This window comes from Rhipicephalus microplus, chromosome 8, assembly GCF_043290135.1.
Source record: "Rhipicephalus microplus isolate Deutch F79 chromosome 8, USDA_Rmic, whole genome shotgun sequence".
Taxonomy (NCBI): domain Eukaryota; kingdom Metazoa; phylum Arthropoda; class Arachnida; order Ixodida; family Ixodidae; genus Rhipicephalus; species Rhipicephalus microplus.
The window spans coordinates 30,573,817-30,597,104 of NC_134707.1; the positions used below are offsets into that span (position 1 = coordinate 30,573,817).

At 44.4% G+C, this 23,288-nt stretch overlaps 1 protein-coding gene across 1 annotated transcript in view; it reads right to left on the reverse strand.

Moving 5' to 3' along the window:
* Positions 1-23,288, reverse strand: part of LOC119164339 (atlastin-2) — a 41,402-nt gene that overhangs the window by 1,774 nt on the left and 16,340 nt on the right. The window contains exons 3-9 of the mRNA XM_075871433.1: positions 16,094-16,421; positions 15,826-16,038; positions 15,544-15,762; positions 11,365-11,529; positions 11,250-11,306; positions 11,122-11,193; positions 10,922-11,056 (exon numbers count right to left, since the gene is read on the reverse strand). Of these exons, the coding sequence (XP_075727548.1) occupies positions 10,922-11,056; positions 11,122-11,193; positions 11,250-11,306; positions 11,365-11,529; positions 15,544-15,762; positions 15,826-16,038; positions 16,094-16,399 (1,167 nt within the window). The 5' untranslated portion in view covers positions 16,400-16,421. The remainder of the gene's footprint in view (positions 1-10,921; positions 11,057-11,121; positions 11,194-11,249; positions 11,307-11,364; positions 11,530-15,543; positions 15,763-15,825; positions 16,039-16,093; positions 16,422-23,288) is intronic.

Below are 23,288 nucleotides of genomic sequence, written 5' to 3' on the forward strand. Positions count from 1 at the left end.
TGCTGTGCCGATCGCTGGGCGGTTCTTCACGCTGTCTCGTCGCTGTCCTTAACGGCTAATAAACCTCCTCACATTTGGTGGAAGGTGCTGTTAATCCCCGTTGCTACACCCTGGAGCTGCGAAGCCGCACGCTACCACCTGTCACGACTGCCAACGCCACTACATCGACGCCTTCGCTCCAGTTCAACTGCTCTGGCCATCCTAGGCCAGAGCAGTTGGCCTAGGATGGCCAACTGCTCTGGCCTAGGATGACTCAACTGCTCTGGCCTAGAGGACTCGAAGGTCTTCAGCGGTGCGGATGGGACCGACGTCGAAGACTGGCTCGAGCACTACGAACTGGTGAGCGCCAACAGTAAGTGGGATGAAGCCGACAAGCTGGGCCACGTTATATTTTATCTCACTGGCGTCACCGAATCGTGGTTTAATAACCACAAACACAACATCGCCACATGGAGCGTCCTCAAGACGTCATGTGCTGAAGTGTTCGGTCGGCCGGCTGTTCGCAAGCAGAGGGCAGAACAGCGCTTGCGCGTCCGCTCTCAGCAGACTGGCGAGACCTTTACCAGCTATATTGAGGACGTCGTCGACCTTTGTCGACGTGCGAATGACACCATGCCCGAATCTGACAAGGTCAAAAACATCCTGAAGGGCATCGACGACGGCGCATTTCAAATGCTCTTGGCAAGAAATACGAGCACAGTTTCCGAAGTCGTCAGCTTGTGTCAGAGCTACGACGAGTTGAAGAAGCAACGCACTCTGACTCGGCAGCCTCAGCATGGTGGTGAGTCACAGTCCAGTTTCGACACCCTGCCTGACGATTCACCGCTGCTTCAGCAAGTTCGAGCCTTCGTCCGTGAGGAAGTCGCCCGCCAACTTTCCCGAGTGCCCTTCACTCACGAGACCACTACCCGTCTACCTGCCCCGCTTCGCACTGCTATTTCGGAAGAGGTAGCCCAAGCTGTTCCTGTTGCTCACCACAAGCCGCCTCTATCCAGCCGTGCGCACTGCCAGCGTGCCGCGCAGCTGGTAGGCCCTCCTGTCGCCTATCCGCCAGCCGTGCAGCCTGTGGCCGCGCTCCTAACGTATGCAGCGCAGCCTGTGGCTCCTCCTGTCGCCTGCTCGCAAGTGATGCAGCCGGTAGCAGCGCTATTCACATTGCAGACGCTGTGCGTAGGCTTCCGCAACCACCCTACACCTCGCGCTCACAGCCCGCACACCCGGCTGCTTATACTGCACCTTGGGCGGCACCACCAGTCGCCAATTCTCGGAGGACGCCCGATAACCGACCGATATGCTACGCCTGCTTTACTCTCGAACACGTTGCCCGCTACTGCCGCCGTCGACCTCAGACGTTCGGCGACCATGTCCGATCATCGCATCCCGGCAGCAAAACCCTTCGCGCAATACGGGCCGGTCTTGTCACCTCGCTATGCCCCTCCTAACGACCCCGACTTCATGATGCTGCGCGCACCCTCTCCTCGTCGGCGATCGCCCTCCGCGAAGCGTCGCCGGCCCAGACCTTGTGACCAGGAAAACTAAGCACCGCAGTTCAAGAGGCAAAAACTGCGCCATTTTTAAACTGTCTAAGCCCTCGCCCCTCTCCTGCTAACGTGGTCGCAGTAACTGTTGAAGGTTCTTCTACTTTCGCCCTTGTAGACACCGGCGCCGCTGTTTCTGTTATTGCCGCTAATGTCTGCCGTGTATTACGTAAAGTCACGACGCCGCTTTCGGGACTGTCACTCCACACCGCAAGTGCACAGCAAGTAACGCCTCTCGCAGCCTGCACTGCAAGAGTGTCCATCGAAGGCATTGTTTACATTGTGGAGTTTATTGTCCTCGCTGACTGTTCGCATGATGTCATCCTCGGATGGGACTTCTTATCCCGCGATAATGCCGTCATTGACTGCGCACGCGCTGAAGTTGAGTTTTCACCCTTTTGTGATGTCCCATTACTTGACGCTCTTCATCAGCCGCCGAAGTTGTTCGTGCATGAAGACACTGATATTCCACCTGAAAATTTCGCACTTGTTCCAGCTTCATGCAACGCCTAGACTGACGCTACAGTCTTTCTTATGCCTTCCAATATCTTCACGAGTCGTCGAGCTCTGCCGCTGCCTTTCGCAACGATTGACCTTGGCGCCGGAAGAAGCAATATGTTCATACTCAACCCGCTTTCCACACCTGTCACTTTGCTTGCGGGGGAATGTCTCAGCCGCGTGCAGGATCTCGACCCTTCGTCTTTGGTTGAAGTCCTGGATGACTACTGCGACCACCCAAAATCACTGTTGGCCTTCGAGGAGTCGTCCAAGGATACGTTTTCCAGCGCCATCGCCGACACCCTCACTCCCACCGAACATGCCGACCTGCTTGATTTTCTGCATGAGTTCCGGAATTCCTTCGATGTGTCCCAACCTCAACTAGGCCGCACGTCGCAAGTCATGCATCATGTTGACACCGGCCTACACCAGCCACTGCGTCAAAGACTATACCGTGTCTCCACTGAAGAGCGCCGCGTCATCAACGATCAAGTCGAAGATATGCTTCGTAGAGACGTCATTCGACCATCTCACAGTCCCTGGGCGTCTCCTGTCGTCCTGGTGCGTAAGAAAGACGGATCTATACGATTTTGCGTAGACTATCGTCGTTTGATTAAGATAACCCGCAAGGACGTATATCCTTTGCCACGCGTTGATGACGCCATTGACACCCTTCACGGAGCGGAATTCTCGTCACTAGATTTGCGGTCTGGCTACTGGCAAGTTTCAATGGCTGAAGCCGATCACCAAAAAAACTGCATTTATTACACATGACGGACTATACGAGTTTAACCTCATGTCCTTTGGACTTTGTAACGCGCCCGCCACGTTTGAACGACTTATGGATAATACGCTACGTGGCCTCAAGTGGAATATGTCCCTCTGCCACCTCAACGATGTCGTGGTTTTCTCGCACGACTTTCCTACGCACCTCCTTCGCCTCAGGCAGCTTTTGACTTGCCTGACCAATGCTGGCCTGCAGCTTAACTTGAAAAAATGCCGCTTCGCTGCACGCGAGCTCGTCATCCTAGGCCACATCGTGTCAAAGCACGGCGTATTACCTTACCCAGCAAAACTTCGAGCAGTCGCAGAATTTCCCAAGCCGACGACCATGAAGGAACTTCGCAGTTTTGTAGGCCTATGCTCATATTTCTGGCGCTTTGTTCGCAATATTGCATCCATCATGTCACCATTAACCCAGCTTCTTCGCGGTGACGTGAACCTCTCCTCCTGGTCCCCTGCATGTGACGTTGCCTTCACTACTCTGCGCCCTCTGCTCACCTCGCCACCTATTCTTCACCACTTCAACCCGACGGCTCCTACCGAAGTGCACACCGACGCCAGCGGCGTCGGGCTAGGTGCTGTCCTCGCCCAACGAAATCCCGGCTATTCAGAATACGTTGTATACATATAGCCTACGCTAGCCGCACTCTGACGAAAGCCGAAACTAATTACAGCGTGACAGAAAAAGAGTGTTTGGCTCTGGTGTGGGCGCTTGGAAAGTGTTGGCCATACTTATACGGCCGCCCGTTCGATCTAGTAACTGATCACCACGCGCTTTGCTGGCTCTCCACGCTGAAAGACCCTTCTGGCCGCCTTGCGCGATGGGCACTCCGCATCCAGGAGTAAGACATTCGCGCCGTATACCGCTGTGAACGCAAACACACTGACGCTGACACCCTGTCCCGCTCACCTTTGCCACCAGATCCGACGTGCGGAAACACGTGCCTCCATACTTGTCATCGTTAAATTTTCTCTCAATTGCCACCGAACAACGTCGTGACCCGTGGATCGCATCTCTTCTCGAATACCTATCCGGTACGCCCAACCTTCCGGTATCTCGATCCCTCCGACGTCAAGCTTTCCATTTTGCCATCCGCGATCAACTTCTCCATCGACTCAACTACTCTCCTGATGGCCGCCGGTGGCTACTGGTCATTCCACGCACTTTGCGATCGCAGGTATGCGCTTCTCTTCACGACGATCCACAATGTGGCCACGCCGGGGTGTTCAAAACATATGAACGCCTTCGCCATCGCTATTACTGGCGCGGCATGCACAATTTCGTACGCAAATTCGTGCAGTGCTGTCCTGACTGCCAGCGACGCAAATCAACACCGCTACGTGCTACTGGTGAATTGCAGCCACTTCCGTGCCCTGCCAAGCCTTTTGATCGCGTTGGCGTTGACCTCTACGGCCCCCTTCCATTGACACCAGATGGCAATCGGTAGATTATAGTGGCGGTCGACCATCTAACACGCTACGCCGAAACAGCCGCTTTACCGAGCGCTACCGCTCAGGATGTTGCCTCTTTCATTTTACGTCAATTTATCCTTCAACATGGTGCACCTCGAGAGCTTCTTAGTGACAGAGGCCGCGCTTTTCTCTCCGAGGTCATCGAAGCTCTGCTTTCGGAATGCCACGTCATTCATCGGAAAACGACAGCATACCACCCGCAGACTAATGGGCTAACGGAACGGTTTAACCGCACGCTGGGTGATATGCTCTCAATGTACGTGGCATCTAATCATAGCAACTGGGACCGTGTTCTCCCATACGTGACATTTGCATACAATACTGCAATACAAACAACCACGGGGTTTTCACCTTTCTTTCTTCTTTATGGACGTGACCCTTCCTATACAATTGATACTCTACTTTCCTACCATCCTGATGCTTCCGAATGTCCACCTATCTCCGATGCTGCTCGACAAGCCGAAGAGTGCCGCCAGCTCACCCGTGCGTTCACCTCGGACCAGCAGCAACGCCAGAAAGAAAGCCGTTGCACCTGTCTTCCAGATCCCAACTATGTCCCAGGGTCTCTCGTGTGGCTTGCCATCCCATACCAAACTCCGGGACTCTCATCAAAACTTGTCCCCTGGTACGAGGGGCCTCACACCGTTTTAGAGAAAACCTCTCCGGTTAATTACCTAATTGAGTCAGTTTCCCGATCGGATGACATGCGCCGGCGTGCACGTGACATCGTCCATGTTTCCCGCCTAAAACCATATCAGGAGCCTCTCCCTTAAACTTCTTAGGTCGCCAAGATGGCTCCTTTTTCAGCGGGGGTGATTGTGAAGAAGAAGATGTGTCTGCAGCAAGCAGCATCGCCAACGCCCAGCTCTCTCGGCTCGTGCTTCGGTTCGTTGCTGTGCCGATCGCTGGACGGTTCTTCACGCTGTCTGGTCGCTGTCTTTAACGGCTAATAAACCTCCTCACAGTTCCTTTAAATTACGAGTCCTTCTCAGCACCTTAATCAACTCAAGATGTTGAGGGTGCTCTGAACAAATATTATACCTAATACCAAGCTTTATACATTTGTATTCTTCATGTGGTCACCATTTATGAAGCGATATGCAAAAAATATTACCATATCAACACATGACCCATGGTAATAGCCATGATCTTCTACGTTTGCACCAGTGGCGTCAGTAACTCGCTCGCCGTATAAGCTCAGAGAATACATAAAATATCCGCAGATGATGAACTGCATTGATGATGAGTTGGCATTGATTACGGAAGTTATTTGGTAGTGGTCCTCTGGTGATAAGGAGAGATGCATACTCGGGCCAGCTAAATTCTCATCTTGAAGCAGATCACAGCCCAAACAATTTTCGTTTCTGAGCACAATGGCGCAGGTGATTCGGCATCAGGAGCACCTCGCAGCTGCTCATTTCACGTCACAAACGGCGTCGATGAAACCTATTGCACGTTCCATGGTGAAACATCAAAACGATGTCGGAGGGCGCTTTTAGGAAGAGCTATAAATAAATATTTCTATTGAGTAGATATATGCGCAAAATATTTACTTGAACACTGATTGTTAATTCACATGGTAATAAAAAAAGTAAGGCCGCTATGAAGTTGTACGTTGTGGAAAGCCATCTTTAGCATTTAAACAGACGCAAGCAAACGAACAGGGCACTGAATCAACGAAATTGAATTTTCTCAAATAAAATATCACTGTCGTTTAAAGGTTCTCTTGCTATAAGGCTACCGCATCAAATTTATAATCTTCATGTCAAGGAAATATTGCACTTTAGGTCAGCAGAAGTGGCCGACAAATGCCGGAGGGTGCATGAATATGTTATTGCTAAATAAAAACAAAAAGTAAACGGGTGATCCCACCAATATGCGTGCAACATGGAGTAAGTGGATTAGCTCGATCATTAGCTACAATAGACAAAAGCGACAATATGTATTAGCGAAGAACAAACTGAACAGACGTAGAGGACACACTACGTGCTAGAGTATTCAGGCTGCATATATTATGCGTTCACAGTTCAGTTTGTTTGCGTGACACATATAGATGGTCAGTTTCAAAATTCTTTTTTTTTGTGTTGAAAAAGAACTGCAACTACTTCTTTATTGTCAGTACGAGATACGGTGACGATACCCATATTGGAAACAGAAAGATTCTTCGTCAATGGCGAGACAATAACCGAGAAACCTTGTACGTCTTTTGGTTATTGCGTGGCCGTGTAACACACGAAACACACCTTGCCGGCGCCGTGTTTTTTTTTTCATCAACCGTCCGTTCTTCTGTCCCTCATTGCTGGCTCCTTAAAACATGCCAAAGCTAGCAAAGTATAATGACAGACTTTTGACGAAGCACGTTAAAGAACCCCAGGTGATCGAAATTTCCGGAGCCCTCCACTAGGGCGTCTCTCATAATCATATGATGGTTTTGGGACGTTAAAACCAACAAATCAATCAATAAAAAGACTTTTGACGAATAAATTTGATGGTTCACGACGAAAAGAATAACACATGCTCCTGGTGAATGGATTGAAAGCCATCCTGAAGTCACGTGGCCTGTGAAATCACACCTTCAGAAGTTAGATCGAACAACCACATAATATAAACAGTAAAAGCTTTGATAGATTTATCACCTCAGTTTTTTTGCCAGAACTGCGATGTCATCATTAGAAATTCTTGTAGGACTAATACATATCCATTGGGCAATTAAGAGGTGCGTCATACTGGATGTGCTCCAGATAAATTTTCGGCGAACCAATATACTTTACCATGTTCCTAGATTTGTGTGTGTGTGCTTTTTGCAATTCACCATCGTCCAAGCCCACACCATCACAGCCGTCAAATCAATATGCGCCGTCGTTTTATGCAGCGCAAAAACTGACGTGTTAAGGTGCCATAGCTGGTAGCCGTCTGCTTAGTTAAAACACAAAAAAGACTTGCCACTTAATACAGTGTAGTTGCAGTCATTGTAGCAGGAAGCAGATGCAAAATCAGTAAATGGAATGTAGAACGAGCAAGTGGCACGTACGCATTTTTTGCATCTAGTCTTGTACTGTTTATTTATTCTCGCCTTTGCTTCCTTGCCGTCGCCATCTCGCTGATTTACTTCCTTTTAGAGATAGTAGTTAGCCATAAGGGCTCCAACTACTCAAATGTATGCATTTCTTTTTTTTACGTAAGGTAACCGAATAACAAAGACTGTTTCATATATATGCCTGAATCTGCACACATTCAAAGGCCCACAGCAAATAAAGTCTCAATACTTTTTACATTTTTCATATCTGTAAATTTTATGCGTCACAATAATTATTGTCAAGGGCGCTTTGCAGTTTGCTTGTGTTGCGAGTCGTACATACTATATACTCCTCCATCTTTCGTACTATTTTGCACATTGCTGAATGTAGTGTGACTTATCCTGCAAGGTTGTATTTTTATCCGTTGTTCATGCGTTTCGCTCTTACATTTTGGCTCTTTTAGTTCGTATTTTTTCTTGAGACACTTTTGCATCACCATAAGTAGTATTGTTTTGTGTGTCTTCACAGAAGTAGTTTGCAGTGAGTCCTAGGCTGGCTAAATATGCATGATCTGTTATATTGATTGATTTGTTGGGTTTAACGTCCCAAAACCACCATTTGATTATGAGAGACGCCGTAGTGGAGGGCTCCGGAAATTTTGACCACCTGGGGTTCTTTACGTGCACCCAAATCTGAGTACACGGGCCTACAACATTTCCGCCTCCTCCGGAAATGCAGCCGCCGCAGCCGGGATTTGATCGTGCGACCTGCGGGTCAGCAGCCGAGTACCTTAGCCACTAGACCACCGCGGCGGGGCATGATCTGTTATAATAATAATAATAATAATAATAATAATAATAATAATAATAATAATAATAATAATAATAATAATAATAATAATAATAATAATAATAATAATAATAATAATAATAATAATAATAATAATAATAATAATAATAATAATAATAATAATAAAATTGGTAGATGACACGTGAAGTGGAAATGAATAATATGCGAAGCACAAATGAGAAACACTGAATTGTTACATTAGGTTGGAATACTTAGCAAGAGCTAAACATAAGAAATTCTCTATTTTTTTTTGCGGATGGTTTGAAATATATCACAAAATGGTGAGATTATCAGCACCTCAAATTTCCATGGACTTCTCATTGGAGTCTGTCGAAAAAAAAAACTTGAAGTTGTTATCTTCAGATTTAGGTGCCGTGTTCCCCCATTAAATCTTTATCATTAGACAAAGCTGGTCTGACACTCTCCCCTATTCGTTCGTTCTGCGAAGAATCAGAAACTATTGAACATTATTTTGTTTCATGTCGTAACTACGCAGTATATAAGAAAAGACTTCTAGCTATTCCGTTCGTGAAGCAAGGTTTAAAATTAATCACTGAAAATGCTCTAAATTTTAGTGCCTCCGTTTTGGGAATTTCCTACAGAGACGTATGCGATGCGGTATGTAATTTATTTCAAGACTAAACGTATTTCAACACAAGGCACACTTTAACAAATACTCACAAAGAAAAGTGGGTTGGGAAGAAAATTTTGAAATGTGGATAAGTCTGAGAGAAACATCTTAAAATAATCGGGTTTGGCAAACTCAAATGTCTGGTCGGCTCCCAAAATAACGGTATAGGTATTATATTAGGGATTATTTTCTTGTTGTTTTTTCCTCACTCTCTGAAAGTGTTTTTTTAATATACTGTCTTTCTTCTATATCTGTTTTTTTCTTCTTTTTTTGCAAGAAGCAGTACAGTTATTGTCGATACAATACTATATTTTTTCTTGGCCAATCCTTCAGAGTTGGTATCTGTCATGAATTCCGGGCTACAAATGAACAAACAAAATCAGCACAACGTTACGATGCAGACAAATTGTTCTGTAGATGACTTCCATCCCATGATTATCATTTTTGCGCCTGACGTTCGTGCTTGTCGTCCATTGACGTCACATAATAGCAAAGTTGGTATATTTCAAGCTAGCGAAACAGCCATGAGCGTACCATGAAGTCATGTTTTACATGACACAGGTGTCATAATTATCCTGTTTCAACGTGTCATTTACCTTGGTAATCTATTCACGTCACGTGATACCACATTTTGGTACACGTTAAGCTAGCGAAACGGCCACGAGCGAATCGTGAGCGTGATGTGTATTCATATTTTCATTTGACATACATATCATAACTATCATGTTTGCACTCTTCATATACCTTTGTCATCTACTCACGCCACGTAACGCCAAATTTGGTATGTGGGAAGCTACTGAAATGGTCGCGAAGGCACAATGAGCGTAGCATGCAGTCACGTTTTACATGACAAGAATGTCATGATTATCGTGTTGGACGGGCCATTTACCTTGGACGTCCATTGGCATCACGTAATACCAAATTTGGTATATGTGAAGCTAGCAAAACGGCTGAGTGCGCATCATGAGCATGCCAAGTTGTCATGTTCTTACATTACACGCATGTCATATTATAATGTTTGCATCAGTCACATAGCTTCGTCATCTCTTACGTGGCGTAATACCAAATTTGGTATATATTAAGCTAGCGAAATGGCCATGAGCACACTATAAGCGTAGCATGTAGTCATGCTTTACATGACATGCATGTAATGATTATTATATTTCCACCAGTCTCATACCTTCGTGACCCACTCACGTCACGTAATGCCGAATTTGGTATTTGTGAATTTGGTGAAAGGATCGCTACTGCATCATTAGCGTGGCATGCAGTCATGTTCTTGGTGACATGCACGCCAGGGTTATCATGTTCGAACCAGTCTTATAGCTTCTCCAATCATTCACGTCACGTAATGCCAAATTTGGTATATAGGAATCTAGCGAAATGATTACGAGCACATCATGGGCGTGTTATGTGCTAGTCATGTTTTTCATGGCACGCGTGTCATGATTTCCACATGAAAGCCTGTCCCTTATGTTCGCCATAGAGTCATGTCCTACCATACCAGTTATGTGATTTGTCAAGTGAACGAAACCACCGCAGGAGCAGCATGACCATGACATTGAAATTATTACATTCATGACATGCATGGCATGATTTTCATTTCATCTTGGAAGCAGTTACTTAAGCTCGTCATACAGTCATGTTATGATATACAACTTTTTGTATATATGTTATTATCTCAACGGCCAGGAGAGCTATGAGCCGTAGGTGGCAGGACAGACAGACAGACAGATAGACAGACAGACAGACAGACAGACAGACAGACAGACAGACAGACAGAAAGACAAATAGATAGATAGATAGATAGATAGATAGATAGATAGATAGATAGATAGATAGATAGATAGATAGATAGATAGATAGATAGATAGATAGATAGATAGATAGATAGATAGATAGATAGATAGATACGGTCAGACTAACCGAGGTTCCCCAAGAAATGATTCGCATTTGATAATAAATATCCATAATATTTTAATATTTTACCATTATTATTTGTGGTTGGTATAACTAGTAAAGAGTAGAATCAGCGGTCCTTCCCTATCGTTCACTGTTGAACAAGTATACCTTCTCATGGCTTTTACACCAGCTTCTTTCAGGAAGATAATTAAAGAAGCATTAAGCCTTGCCTTCATGAGAATATCCATGAACGTGCCAGATATTACGTCACCACCCATCTTGGGATAGTCGTCAAACACTTTCTTTGCCTCTGTCAGCTTCTCGAGATGAAACTCGTGCAGTCGAACAAGACTTCTTCGAGGCCTCTGCACAGATGAAAAACAGTTACACTTTAATCATTTGTACCACAGTGTGTGACATTTTCACTCACTTGTTCCATCGCAGATATATAATGTTTTCTTGCTTGGTCCAAAGCAGCCACATTGGTAGCCTTTGCAGTCGCCTAGAGAGGAATCGAACATCAGAACGACATTGTCAGCATTATCTGTCGTTACTCACCAGAAACACGGATTCTGGCTCAGGCAAACCACTTCCTCCGAAGACTTCTACGTAAGTCTGGAAGAATAAGTGCTATTAGTAATGCAGATGCTGCATGAACGATGCACCTACTTACCCTGAAGAAGGTCATAAGCTGCTCACACGATAATCTTTTGCCTTTAACCTGCTTAGCCAACAGGTTTTCTGGTGCGAGGATGGACGGAACTAACTCTTGAAGCCCCACTAAAAACTCTTCATTGATATCGGCAAGACGGCCGTCAAACGACTTTTTCCGCACCACCTACGAAGAAAAAGAAAAATGGGTCTGTCGCTTTCCCTGAAACAATTCGTATTAAGATATAGCTCTATTACTGATACGGCAGCGTAAGATGTAAGCGAAACAACCTTCTCTGCGAACCAATATAATTATGTGATCATCTGCGCCAATGTCCACAGATTTGCGCAACCAGACATTTCGAGAAATATAAACATGTGTAAAAGAAATCCGGAACAAGTTCTTAAAAAGCACTGCTAAGCGGGCTCAGTGACGTCATGCAGAATGTCGTGAACTTTCTTAAGGCGACTGCTGCAAGTCCGAAAAATTTGCGAGGTATCAATAACTTTTTGCGGTCACTACGATTTTGCAAGAAAGAAAATTGACTGCTGTGCTGTTAGCCATAACTTTGCAGACCAGCGATGTGCCAATTACTCTAAAGCAAAGAGGTGCGCCCGTACAGCGGCAATCCAAATATTTCTCTACCGTTCGCAGCACGATTTTTTTTTCTCCGTCAGCGCCATATGATGAAACGAAGCTGTAAAATATTATTGTGATAGAAACCAGCTGGACAGTCTCGGCTGGTTTTTTACCGTTGGCAAAGCTGCCATCACGCACCGTATATGTATAATATCTGTATATAAAAAAAACTAAAGATGAAAAAAAAGTCACAGCATTGCCCCAAAAACAAAGCAATGAATGCGTTCACAACAAATTGGAACGTCACGCTCAGAACGGCAAGCAGATTGAAAGATGCCCCGCATTTTTCTCGCACAAATAACGCACAGAACGTGCTCACAGGTTAAGACGAACGCGAATAAGCGTCTCAGTTGTTACTTCACTGTGATCAGACACAGGGAAGTATTAACTGTGACGCTTGTAAACTACAATTACTATTTTCCTCCCAGCTATGACAATTTTTTTTCTCTGCTGGTGCACAATGCTTCAGAGAACACTGGTGGCGGGACCGTTTACTCTACCAAAGGCGACTGTTGGGAGCTTATGACTCGTTACACTATAGAGCCAGTAAGAAGTATTGTGACACATTTCATAGTTGTACTTTTATTTGATTGAACTTAAATGCAGAAGGGTGTTTGATTGATTGCAATACAATTCTAAACAAGCTTTAAAACATCTGAGACGCAATGATTCCTATGGCTACTGGTACAGCTGTAAAAATATTTTGTGATAGCTAAAATCTGCCCCATTACACCCACCTCAGTGGGTGAAGAGAGACATGGTTTGGAAGGTTTGAGACATGTTGAGTCGAGTTTAGTTTAGTTTATTTACCACGTACAGTTGTATAGTAAGTGGCTGGGACAGAGGAAAAAAGCATCTGTAATAGAATGATACAAATGTCTTCAGTGATTATTATAAGCCAATGGCTAACATTCAATATAAAACTTTGCTGCATCGAGAGTTCTTGACATTGGGAGCATCATCACAATGCCCGTAATTGGATAGATAATCGTATCTTCTTTAGGAGGGAGTTATAACTTAGTGCACCTTTGTTTTGTTCCGCAGGAACTGCGCAGTGACATTGACATGTTATCAGAGCTACAGACTTCGACCATGTTATGAGCGCCATTTTTTCACGTAAACAGACGATACTAACATTGAATTTCGACACTTCTGTATCTTCAGTAGCTCAGTTGATTTCACTGAGGTCATGCCAGTCAATATCGAAACCTGACATGTCGTTGTCTAATCCGTCACGGCAAGTTTGTCATCTTTACTTGAAAAACAGCAATCTTCCAGGAAACGTTATTTTACTTCTTTTTTGGGTGGGATGTAATGGCTGCTCGACTGTGCTGCGCTTCTTTTAACATGAAAGTGCTTTATTCGATCGTCCACTATGACTCCAGTGACGTAGTGCCGCCACGTGTATGGTGCGTGGTAGAATATACAAAACCGGTTGAAAACAACAACTATATCAGCCGCTGGAAACGAAAGCTATGACGCATCGAACGTGACGGCAGGTGCCTGACGCTTCACCTACTGAGATAGCGGGACATTTTTTTTCTTTACTAACTGAGACAGTGGGACACATATCAGGTACTTCAAGAGCGCGCCTCGGATCTCTCGCACATACTTTATCGCAAAATGCTCATCGTCGGCAGGGTAGGGTGAGCTGCAGTGCAAACGAGCTGGGTGATGTCATCATCCGTGTGCGGTACAGTGATGCAACGTGCCCTGACAGATGCTTGTATCGATAGGGAACGTCATTCACGCGCTTAAAAGATAACCTTCGAGATTGTGTGAAATCTGACTCCCTAGAGTGCCTCAAGAACGACTAACAAAACTGCTACAATAAGCTCTGCAGACAGACACCGATGTGAACGGGCGAATGTCGTGGCTTCGTAGAGAGAGACCGAGTCTAAAGGGACGTGCAACACATGCGTACGTTTGGTGCCCAAGCTATGCACGTCGGTCTCCCATGTAGCTGGAGTGCAGGCGCCGGCTACCTATTGTTCGAAAGCGTATACTATGTCCTTTCTTTCTTTAGTTGACGACGTTTTAAAGAAGGGACTATCAAGTGTCAGTGTTTATTATGTGCCTCTTGACGTCATCTTATTGCGACATTCACGATTCGCTGTGTCTGCGTATACGTTAACCGTTTGAGCCATCACAATGGTTCAATCGTAGTCATGAACGTTAGTCCTCACGTCAATCTGTGCTACAGATGCCCAGCACAAACGTAAATTGTATTATCTCTCATATATCACTGGAAAATAAGCACTACTGTACTATTAAAACCCATTTCCCTTTCGTTTGAGTGATATCAATTCCTACGACGGAGGGATGAGCTATGTATATTAAGACTGTTGCGCTGACCTCTGTAAGTTCCTGTTCAATCGTATGCCTCCCAACTGTTCTTTTTTGCACTTGGTACCATGGTGTAGAAGTAAGATATTATTGGGACAGTGCCCATTCTTCACTCAGCTTTACTGTCCCATGCCTTTGAAGCTACGTTTTCCAAAGTAAACGACCTTCCATGGCTAAAGTCTTCTCGTAATGCCTTAACTTTAAACAAAACAAGTACAGCGATGAAGAGTGTTTTCGGAACAAAATTGATAGTAGCCGCCGCAAAAGAATTGAATTCTGAGAGCAATACAACTGTGGTAGAGGAAACTTACTTTTGCCACGTGAAAAAGTTACTACGAGCTACACAAAGCTTCGTTCGCCGAAGACGCTCTTCAATGCAATTATGCATTCAGTTTGCCAGCACCATTGAATGAGCTGTCAGCTAACGCCTTTGAAGTAACTGCAGAATGAATATACGCGCTGACTTATTCCTCCAACTGTCCCAAATTTCTCGACATTCCCCTTACATAGCCCAACCCACTCCAAATCTATTCTACATTTTTTTGCTACTAAAATTTCTCTAATACCACAAGATTACTTGTGTTCATTGGTTAAACGGAACAGTGCATCAAACTTTTGTAAAATAGTGCATCAAAGTTATGTACTTAAACCTTATAGTAATAATATACAGATTTTAAATGCTAAGATAAGGATACCGTTATGAAGCACGTCTTAATGAAGGGTTCTGCAAACTTCCAAAACTGATTAAGAATTTTTAGAGAAACAAAGCATGAATTGATAGCGATTCTTTGTGGGTCTTCTCGTCTACCGTCTTTTGCTCCATGTTGTGCTGTTGCTGAATAGATTCTCTGGTATATTTTATCATGCCCTGTCATCAACTAGTACACACCGCTAGAAGCATTTTACCTCCATTCAAACTTTAAAGCCACAGAAGAAACAGAAACAGTGACTTATGCGTCAGCAGGGAAGCACTGAAACGGTATTGCCACCGAAGCGGTGGCGCACTTTTTAAAGGTAGTGCCTCAAATGTGCCTTTACTACAAAGAAACATCTGCTCTTCAATTATATATATTATTCGTTCTACTTGAAAATATTTCAACGTATATAGTGCACTAAGTATAATGATCCCACGCGTGAAATATGAAGCACTATTCATCATAAAATACTTCAACGCTTGATTGACTGAACCGTACAATAGTAAGAAAAAAATTGCACCTTCTCCCCAGGGCTGGGCAGCAGGAATCCTTCAATTTCCGAAAAGCAAGACAAGATGCTTTGCCGCAACGTCCTCAACTCAGCAGCTTGTTCTTCTGTGATGTTCAGACGACTCTCGACGAGTGATCTGCCACCACTGAAGCCAAACTCGTAGTCGTCCGGCCAGTTCCAGTCTCGCACCAGAAACAAGAGCTTCTGGAAAGGCCTTGTTTCATTGCCCTGCAACGGTACGCGTCAGCTGCAGCTGCTGTGAAGAGTACGTTACGTGGGTCTTGTAAATACCTTCTGCGCAAGCCTGCCGTACTCAGCGAAAAATTGAAGGTTCTGTAGATGGTCCTCCTGAATGTTGTTCATTACGTTGTAAATCTGCACAGAGCTGGTCATCATGGAGAGAGAGAATATGGTCATGCTCTCTTTCGTTGTGGACTTGGAATCGAAGGTCCCTTGGGTGTCCATGAGCAATACCACCACTTCTTCGCCATTCGAGTCGGTCATCTAGAAAAATGGGCGCAATTACTCAACCACCATGTCTACTGTGCAAATGCCTCACCGTGAAAACTTCGTTCCAAACCATAATGCCCGTTGTCTCGCGCTCACAGCCGGCCCTCCACTTAAAGCCACGTAAAGGGGCATCTGTGTCCTCCATCCATTTCGATCGATCATTGCTCCTCAGGTACCGCAAAAAGAAGCTTAGAAAAAAGGACTTTCCTTGTCGATACGATCCGGCAATCGATATCACGACGACCGGCTTATCTTTCACATTGTCGGCCAACAGAATGCGCTGAAGCTCAGTGTCCTTGAATTCAACTCTCTGGTCATCAATGACGCGCAAGATTTGCACAGGCTCTCCACCCATAGTGGAACTCACAGTGCGCGATCTGAAAAAAAAAATGCAGTTTAGTAGTTTTGATAACTATCATAATAATATTAAACGTTCATACTAATATTTTTTATAATAATGAGGTAAGTGCTTAGCTTGAATATAATTACTATAAAAATCAGAAATACCGGAAGCCCGGGAAGAGTGAGCAGAAGCTACAAAAGAGAAAAAAAAGAACAGTCCGTTCTACCACTTCGAGGTTGGGTGATTGGGTGAGTGGAGCGCCGCTAGTGGCTCGTATCATGAAGCTACGAAGCCGTGTTTTAGATCATTCCAAGGGAAGAGATGCAATAGTTTCTCTACCTTTAACACCTGTAAACTATAGCATGCGAATGTCCAGTATTTTGCCACTATCCTGTAATAGAACGAAGTTTTCTCCTTCAATGAGCGTATCATTCAAAGCATATAAGTGGTACCTTCATATGTAAAGTACAACGTAGGGAAGCAATAAATCCTTATGATTACTCCCAAAATACTGAATAGAAACTCGCAAGAATCTCAGCATGCTGCTTCGGTACCCACTGTATATGTTGAGCGTGCAGCTTCTGTAGTGTTTCAACTGAAGTGCGTGGAATAACCTTTAAAGGCTTAAGCATTAAATGACCCACAGGACGTGGGATCGAATCCCGGCAGCGGCGGCTGCATTTTCCACGTAGGCGAAAATGCCGTAGGCCCATGTGCTCGGTAAAGTTCCCTAAAGGGTCAAAATTTCCGAAGCCCTGCACTACGGTGTCTCATGTATAGTCACATGGTGGTTTTAAGCCGACAAATCCCCCCCCCACACACATAATATATATATATATATATATATATATATATATATATATATATATATATATATATATATATATATATATATATATATATATATAATTTTAAATGTATCTTCAAACACATGAAAATTGAGTAGCGCTCCTCGTGTGCGTTCCAGTTGGCGCCGTCTACACTAGTTGTGCGAAACATCACGTGATGATGTCCTGGGACAAGATAGATCTCCAAACTTTGTGACGTGTTTATGGTGCCATTGGGACATTGAGGTGACATCACATGACGTAACGTCACATGATAACACCACTAGATTACATCGTAGCTTGGTTAAAGGCGGGCCGATCTCAGGAGCTGGAAAAAGCATGTTAATGGCTTTCGTTCCCAGAGCCAGTGGTAAATTCGATAAGGTGCTCAAAGCTTTCGAAGATGGACGGGGCAGGATCGGTTGATGGACTAAAAAGAACACCACGGCTTTTGCCTCGACGTCGTGTTAGGTGCGTTTATAGTGTGAGCCAGAGACCAGGCCAGTTTTTCGGGTGAACTTCGATATCGAGGGCTTTGCCCGTACACGCTTGACGCCTTGGGTAGCATGCGAGGGTTTGTATGAAACTGCCGTTTGGTCAGATGATCACGTGCTGGTGCGCCCTCTGGGCAATCATAATGATGTTTAGCGCAAACACTAGACAAGAGACAACCGAGAGGACGTAGACGCATCGGATGCGTTCACACTCTCTCGTTTGTCTGTTAATTGTTTGTGCTCAACACCAGCATTCGACTAATTCGATCTAACACACCGAAAGAGCAATGTTCCTGCCCTTTGGGCAAAAATTTGGCTGGTGGCGTAGATTATTGGAGTCTTTTACGCAAAAAAAGTGGGCACTGGTGGCCTTTGCTCTATATAATTCGTGATTCAAGTCAAACGGTGCGAGTTGGACTGAGCACTGCATATATCGGAGGCAGGGCCGTAACAAAGATTTTTTTCGTGGGGTTGAGTGAAAACACACATGCTGAAGGGCTTCACCATATGAGGAAAATACATACTTTGAGAAAACTATTTACTGGATTAAGCAACACTAAGAAGAAGGAGGCACCTACTCCACTACTCTCCCACACCATGCTGTGGGTTTTGTTATGGGTAGAAGGATTTGAAACTGGGCCAGATGTTGACAACACTTGAAAATTAGACAACCTCCTCTCGTTTGTCTTTTCTTCTCTTGTATCCACGTAGTCGTGCGCTGACTTAAAGTATGTTCAATCTTTTATGGGGGTGGCTTCCACGTCGACTACACGGACGAACAAAGCCCATCATCTATGGCGTCACGTAACATTGGTACTCAGAGGGGCCGACTTTATTGAAATGACAAACACGCTAGAATGTGATGACGTGCATAATGTGAAAAGCAGTTTTCATTGTATTCCTGCAGGTTCAGCAGCAGAATTTGATATACTTCGCTCACGTGAGCCACCAAAATTTTCGACAATTGCCATGAGTGGGCCGGTGCCGAGTAGCCGACATCATCGTGATAATCATAATTATGATCAAGAAGGTAAGCGAAGCTCCTTCTCATTACTTAATGTCCAATGGCACAATTTTTACAGAGCTCTGCTCCTAACAGAAAAGTTGTCGATTTGATGTTCGCCACAGTGGTATGTTTAGGGTGGAAGAGAATTTTTGGAGGCAGGCCTAATTATATCTAGGTGCTAGTCGAAAAAACCGAAATTCTTTGTGGTCATGTAGTTTTGACGCGTAAAACTACGAGCGATATATATATATATATATATATATATATATATATATATATATATATATATATATATATAGAGAGAGAGAGAGAGAGAGAGAGACTATCAGACAATAATGCCAAGGAAAGCATAGGGGAAGGTATTAGACCCAACCGTTATTAAAGTGTAAAAAAAAATGTCGGTGAAACGATGACTTGCCGGGAGCAGAAACCAAACCTGCGACCTTCGAATAACGCGTTCGATTCTCTACGACTTAGCTACCGCGGTGGCCCCAGCCACTTTATTGGGTATATATGTGAATTTAAACGTGGGAATGTCAGTCAGCGCCACCAGTAGCTATGGAGGCGAGTGAAGGACACTCTATACTTTCCCGTATACTTTCCTTGGTATAATTATGCCAAAACACGGAAAAACGAGCCCTTAAGTATACACTTCCTTTACACACACACACACACACACACTCATATATATATATATATATATATATATATATATATATATATATATATATATATATATATATATATATATATATATATATATATATATATATATATATATATATATATATATATATATACTCCAGTAGATCCTCCGTGAGCGGTCACAACGTGGTTTACTTCGACTTTTCGGCCTAAAGTCTGGCCTTCATCAGGCCATCTTAATGAAGGCCAGACTCTAGGCCGGAACGTCGAAATAAACCACGTTGTGACCGCTCACGAAGGATCTACTGGGCTATATGCAACGCTACGGCCACTAAACTACCATGCCTGCCTATATATATATATATATATATATATATATTGTTGGAATATATAATCTTATTTTGTGGGGTATGTAACAAGAAATACGTCGGCCAGACAGACAATGTGTTTATAATTAGATTCAACAACCATCGGGCCCATGTACGATCCCTGCCAGGCCTTCTACTTTCAAAACACAGCACATTAAAAGACCACAGCTTTGATGACATCAGGGTTACACAGGGTTACACTATTTTAAAACAACTTTCGAACAATCAGAGAACGGGAACAACGGGAATCTTATTTTATCTACAAATGTAACACGATAAAATACGGAATAAATGAACACCCAGGCACTCTGTCAGCGTTTCGACCGATAAAAGACGCGAATGCTTCTCTCTAATCGGTCCGTTCTCATTACGACAGTACTATTACCCGCTAATATAGCTTTTAACCTACGCATCTGACAACATAGAAATTGTTTTTCTCATCAAGCACAGCCGGAACGTACAAGTAGTTAGGATGTCGTACAGTTCCCCCCCCCCCCCCCATTTTTTTTCTTCTTTAATTTTGAACGTACATTTTCTGTTCCTTCACTGACAGGAGCCATTGCATATAATGAATATCAATGGCGGCGCCTCAATTACCAACTTTTTCATTCCTCCCGACTCCACCAGCACGCACTCGAAGCGCTTAGGCTCTCTCTCCCCATCAACTTGTCTTAAACTTCAAAGAGGAACGAGCCGCCAGGGGATTACACGGGAAGGTGAAATACAAGAACGGCGGCACACTGCCCACTTGAGGAAGAGTGTGTGCGGGGGAGGCATTGTTAACAATGATGGCATTGCTCGTCTACCTCTGCCCTACTCTGTTGAGATGCTGCCCCTTTCTAATTGCGCCATGTCGGTCTTGCTTGTTCTCCTAGATTTTCTATACTTATTTAACGTTTCTCCTCCCGTTTCGTTGTTTCTTTTTTTCTTTTTTTACTTTTCTTTTGACCCCTTTCCCTCCTGTCTCGACAGGCTATAAGAAGACACCGAGCATGTGTAAAAAATATTATGCCTGGAAAAAGGCGGGGCTCCCATCGAAACGTCGGCAGAATAAACAGTTGATATGTCAAAGCACATCTACTTTTATATTTATAACCTTGCGGCAACCAAAGTTATTTCATTCTTCTGCACACACACACACACACATATATATATATATATATATATATATATATATATATATATATGTATATATATATATATATATATATATATATATATATATATATATATATATATATATATATATATATATATATATATATATATATATATATATATATATATATATATATATATATAGTCACAGGGGTGCGTTATGTTTAGGTTTCACGTTACACCCACAAAGACTGGACTGTTAGTAACGGTCGGCACCGACCGGTGGGCCTCAATACTTCAAAAGCCTCGCGACATTAGACGGAGCTCACGCAAGCATTAGCGATAAAGCTCGAGTGTTCGCTGCATTCATAAATGTCTACACACCTGATTAGAGATCAGGTTATCGATGACCGCCGCTCTATTCGCAGCTGTCAGTATACACAACTGGAATTGCTTGTTCTTCGAACATTTTGTTTCGGGACACACGCTCTTCAGTTGAAATGTTTCATCTTGATTATTCCGACTGCTGCCTTCGGTAATGCCACGAGGCCGTGACAATGCCAGTTTTTCTTCGCGAGTGCATTCACTTTCACGATTGAAGTTGCGCCACGGTTACGGTGAAAGAATACCTTAGGTGAGAGAACGCCGTGATGCGAGTGCTTGGCCGGGACGTACCGATTGTGTTTTCGTTTGCGGCATGCCGACAGTTGTCTGACCGGACTCAAGACCATGGTGGGCTGCTGGGACATTCCGCAAAGCACATTCGGCACCTGAGCGATGGTTTCCAAATCTGAGAAAACCAGGTTATCGCGCGATATAAACCATGCAACACGCATAGAGCGGTGCCGCGAAATGAAAGCGGGGTTGATAAGAGAGAAGGTTGACGGGGCAGTGGGGGTGTTGTGGCCGTGCTAAACGAGCGCCGCTACTTTTCTGCGTCACGGAGCTTTCCCACATCAAGAGGCGCTCGGGTGGAGCTGGAGCATAGTTTCTAGCACCGTCTCTCAGACTCCTTGCGATGAAGAACATTATCGGGCAGCGGATATAGTCCCGGAGTTCGCTCACTCAAAGTATTCTTGTACCGTGGCCGCGGTGGAACAAGTATCGGAAACTCGTGCTACTTTCCCTAATGTGAAAAACTGAGCACATGGTGCAGGCTGACTACGACCATCTCACGTCACCCGACTACTAGAAGCCGTGGTGTAACCCGAAAAAAGAATGCCTATGAAAGTGATTCTGATACTTGGCGTGTAATGCGTAAATTCAACTAACCTTCTCAAGCCCTTCCTTCAATTTAGATAAATGCGATCGCTCTTTTGATGATAAGTTAAAGGTACTACATTAATTACATAAAATGGATCCCTACAATCATAGAATGACCTTATAGATAAGAAATATTAGCACAATCACGAGTAGCACGGAATCGTGATACTGTGAGATAGGCACCTGGTATATCTACTCTTAGTGTACCGCACCGACGTTTGAGCGGCCCGTGGTCCTCTCTCAATGAAAAAATTGAGGAAGACTTCTTGTGACCTCAATGAAGTTTAGTAGCTACGCATCTTCCGTTCGGCATCATCAAGCGGCCTCTTATGCAAGCAGTAAAAGAATCACCCATATAACTTACAAGAATGGCTTGCCCCCATAAAAATAGTTTTTTTTACACAGAATGAGAAGAAAATACCTGTATTCATAACACTTGTGGAACAATACTAACAACCAATCTAAGACGAAGGCCAGCCCGACCGTAGTTCATAAGACGAACCATTGGTTTAACCGTGAGCCCAGAGCTTCAGAACCTAGCCTGACACTGGCCTATCATAAGGATAACTTTTTTCGGCTCACCTGGCACGTTGATAATATTATTTGAGGTTTAGAGCGCCTAAACGTCACCATGATTTTAGGAGATGCAGTTGTAGAAGGCTCCATACATTTCGACAACGTGGGGTTCGTGAACATGCACCTAAATCTGAGCACATGGGCCTCAAACATTTTGGCCTTCATCTAAAGTGCAGCCGCCACCACTGGGATTCGATCCCGTGACGTTTCGGTTAGCAGCCGAGTGACACAACCACTAGGCTACCGCGGTTCGTCTCGAACTGACACGTCTGAGCTCGAGCACGTCTATAGTGCTCTCAAGTTCACAAGGTAGCCAATTCTGCCCCGCCGCCGGGGTCTAGTGGCTAAGGTACTCGGCAGCTGACCCGCAGGTCACGGGATCGAATCGCGGCTGCGGCGGTGGCATTTCCAATGGAGGCGGAATCGCTGTAGGCCCATGTTCTCAGGTTTGGGTGCCCGTTAAAGAACCCCAGGTTGTAAAAATTTGTGGAGCCCTCCAATACGGCGTCTCTCACAATCACATGATGGTTTGGGGACTTCAAACCCCACATATCGATCAATCAATCAATCAATCAATCAACGAATCAATCAATCAATCAAGTCAGCCTATTGCAGGGGCATTCA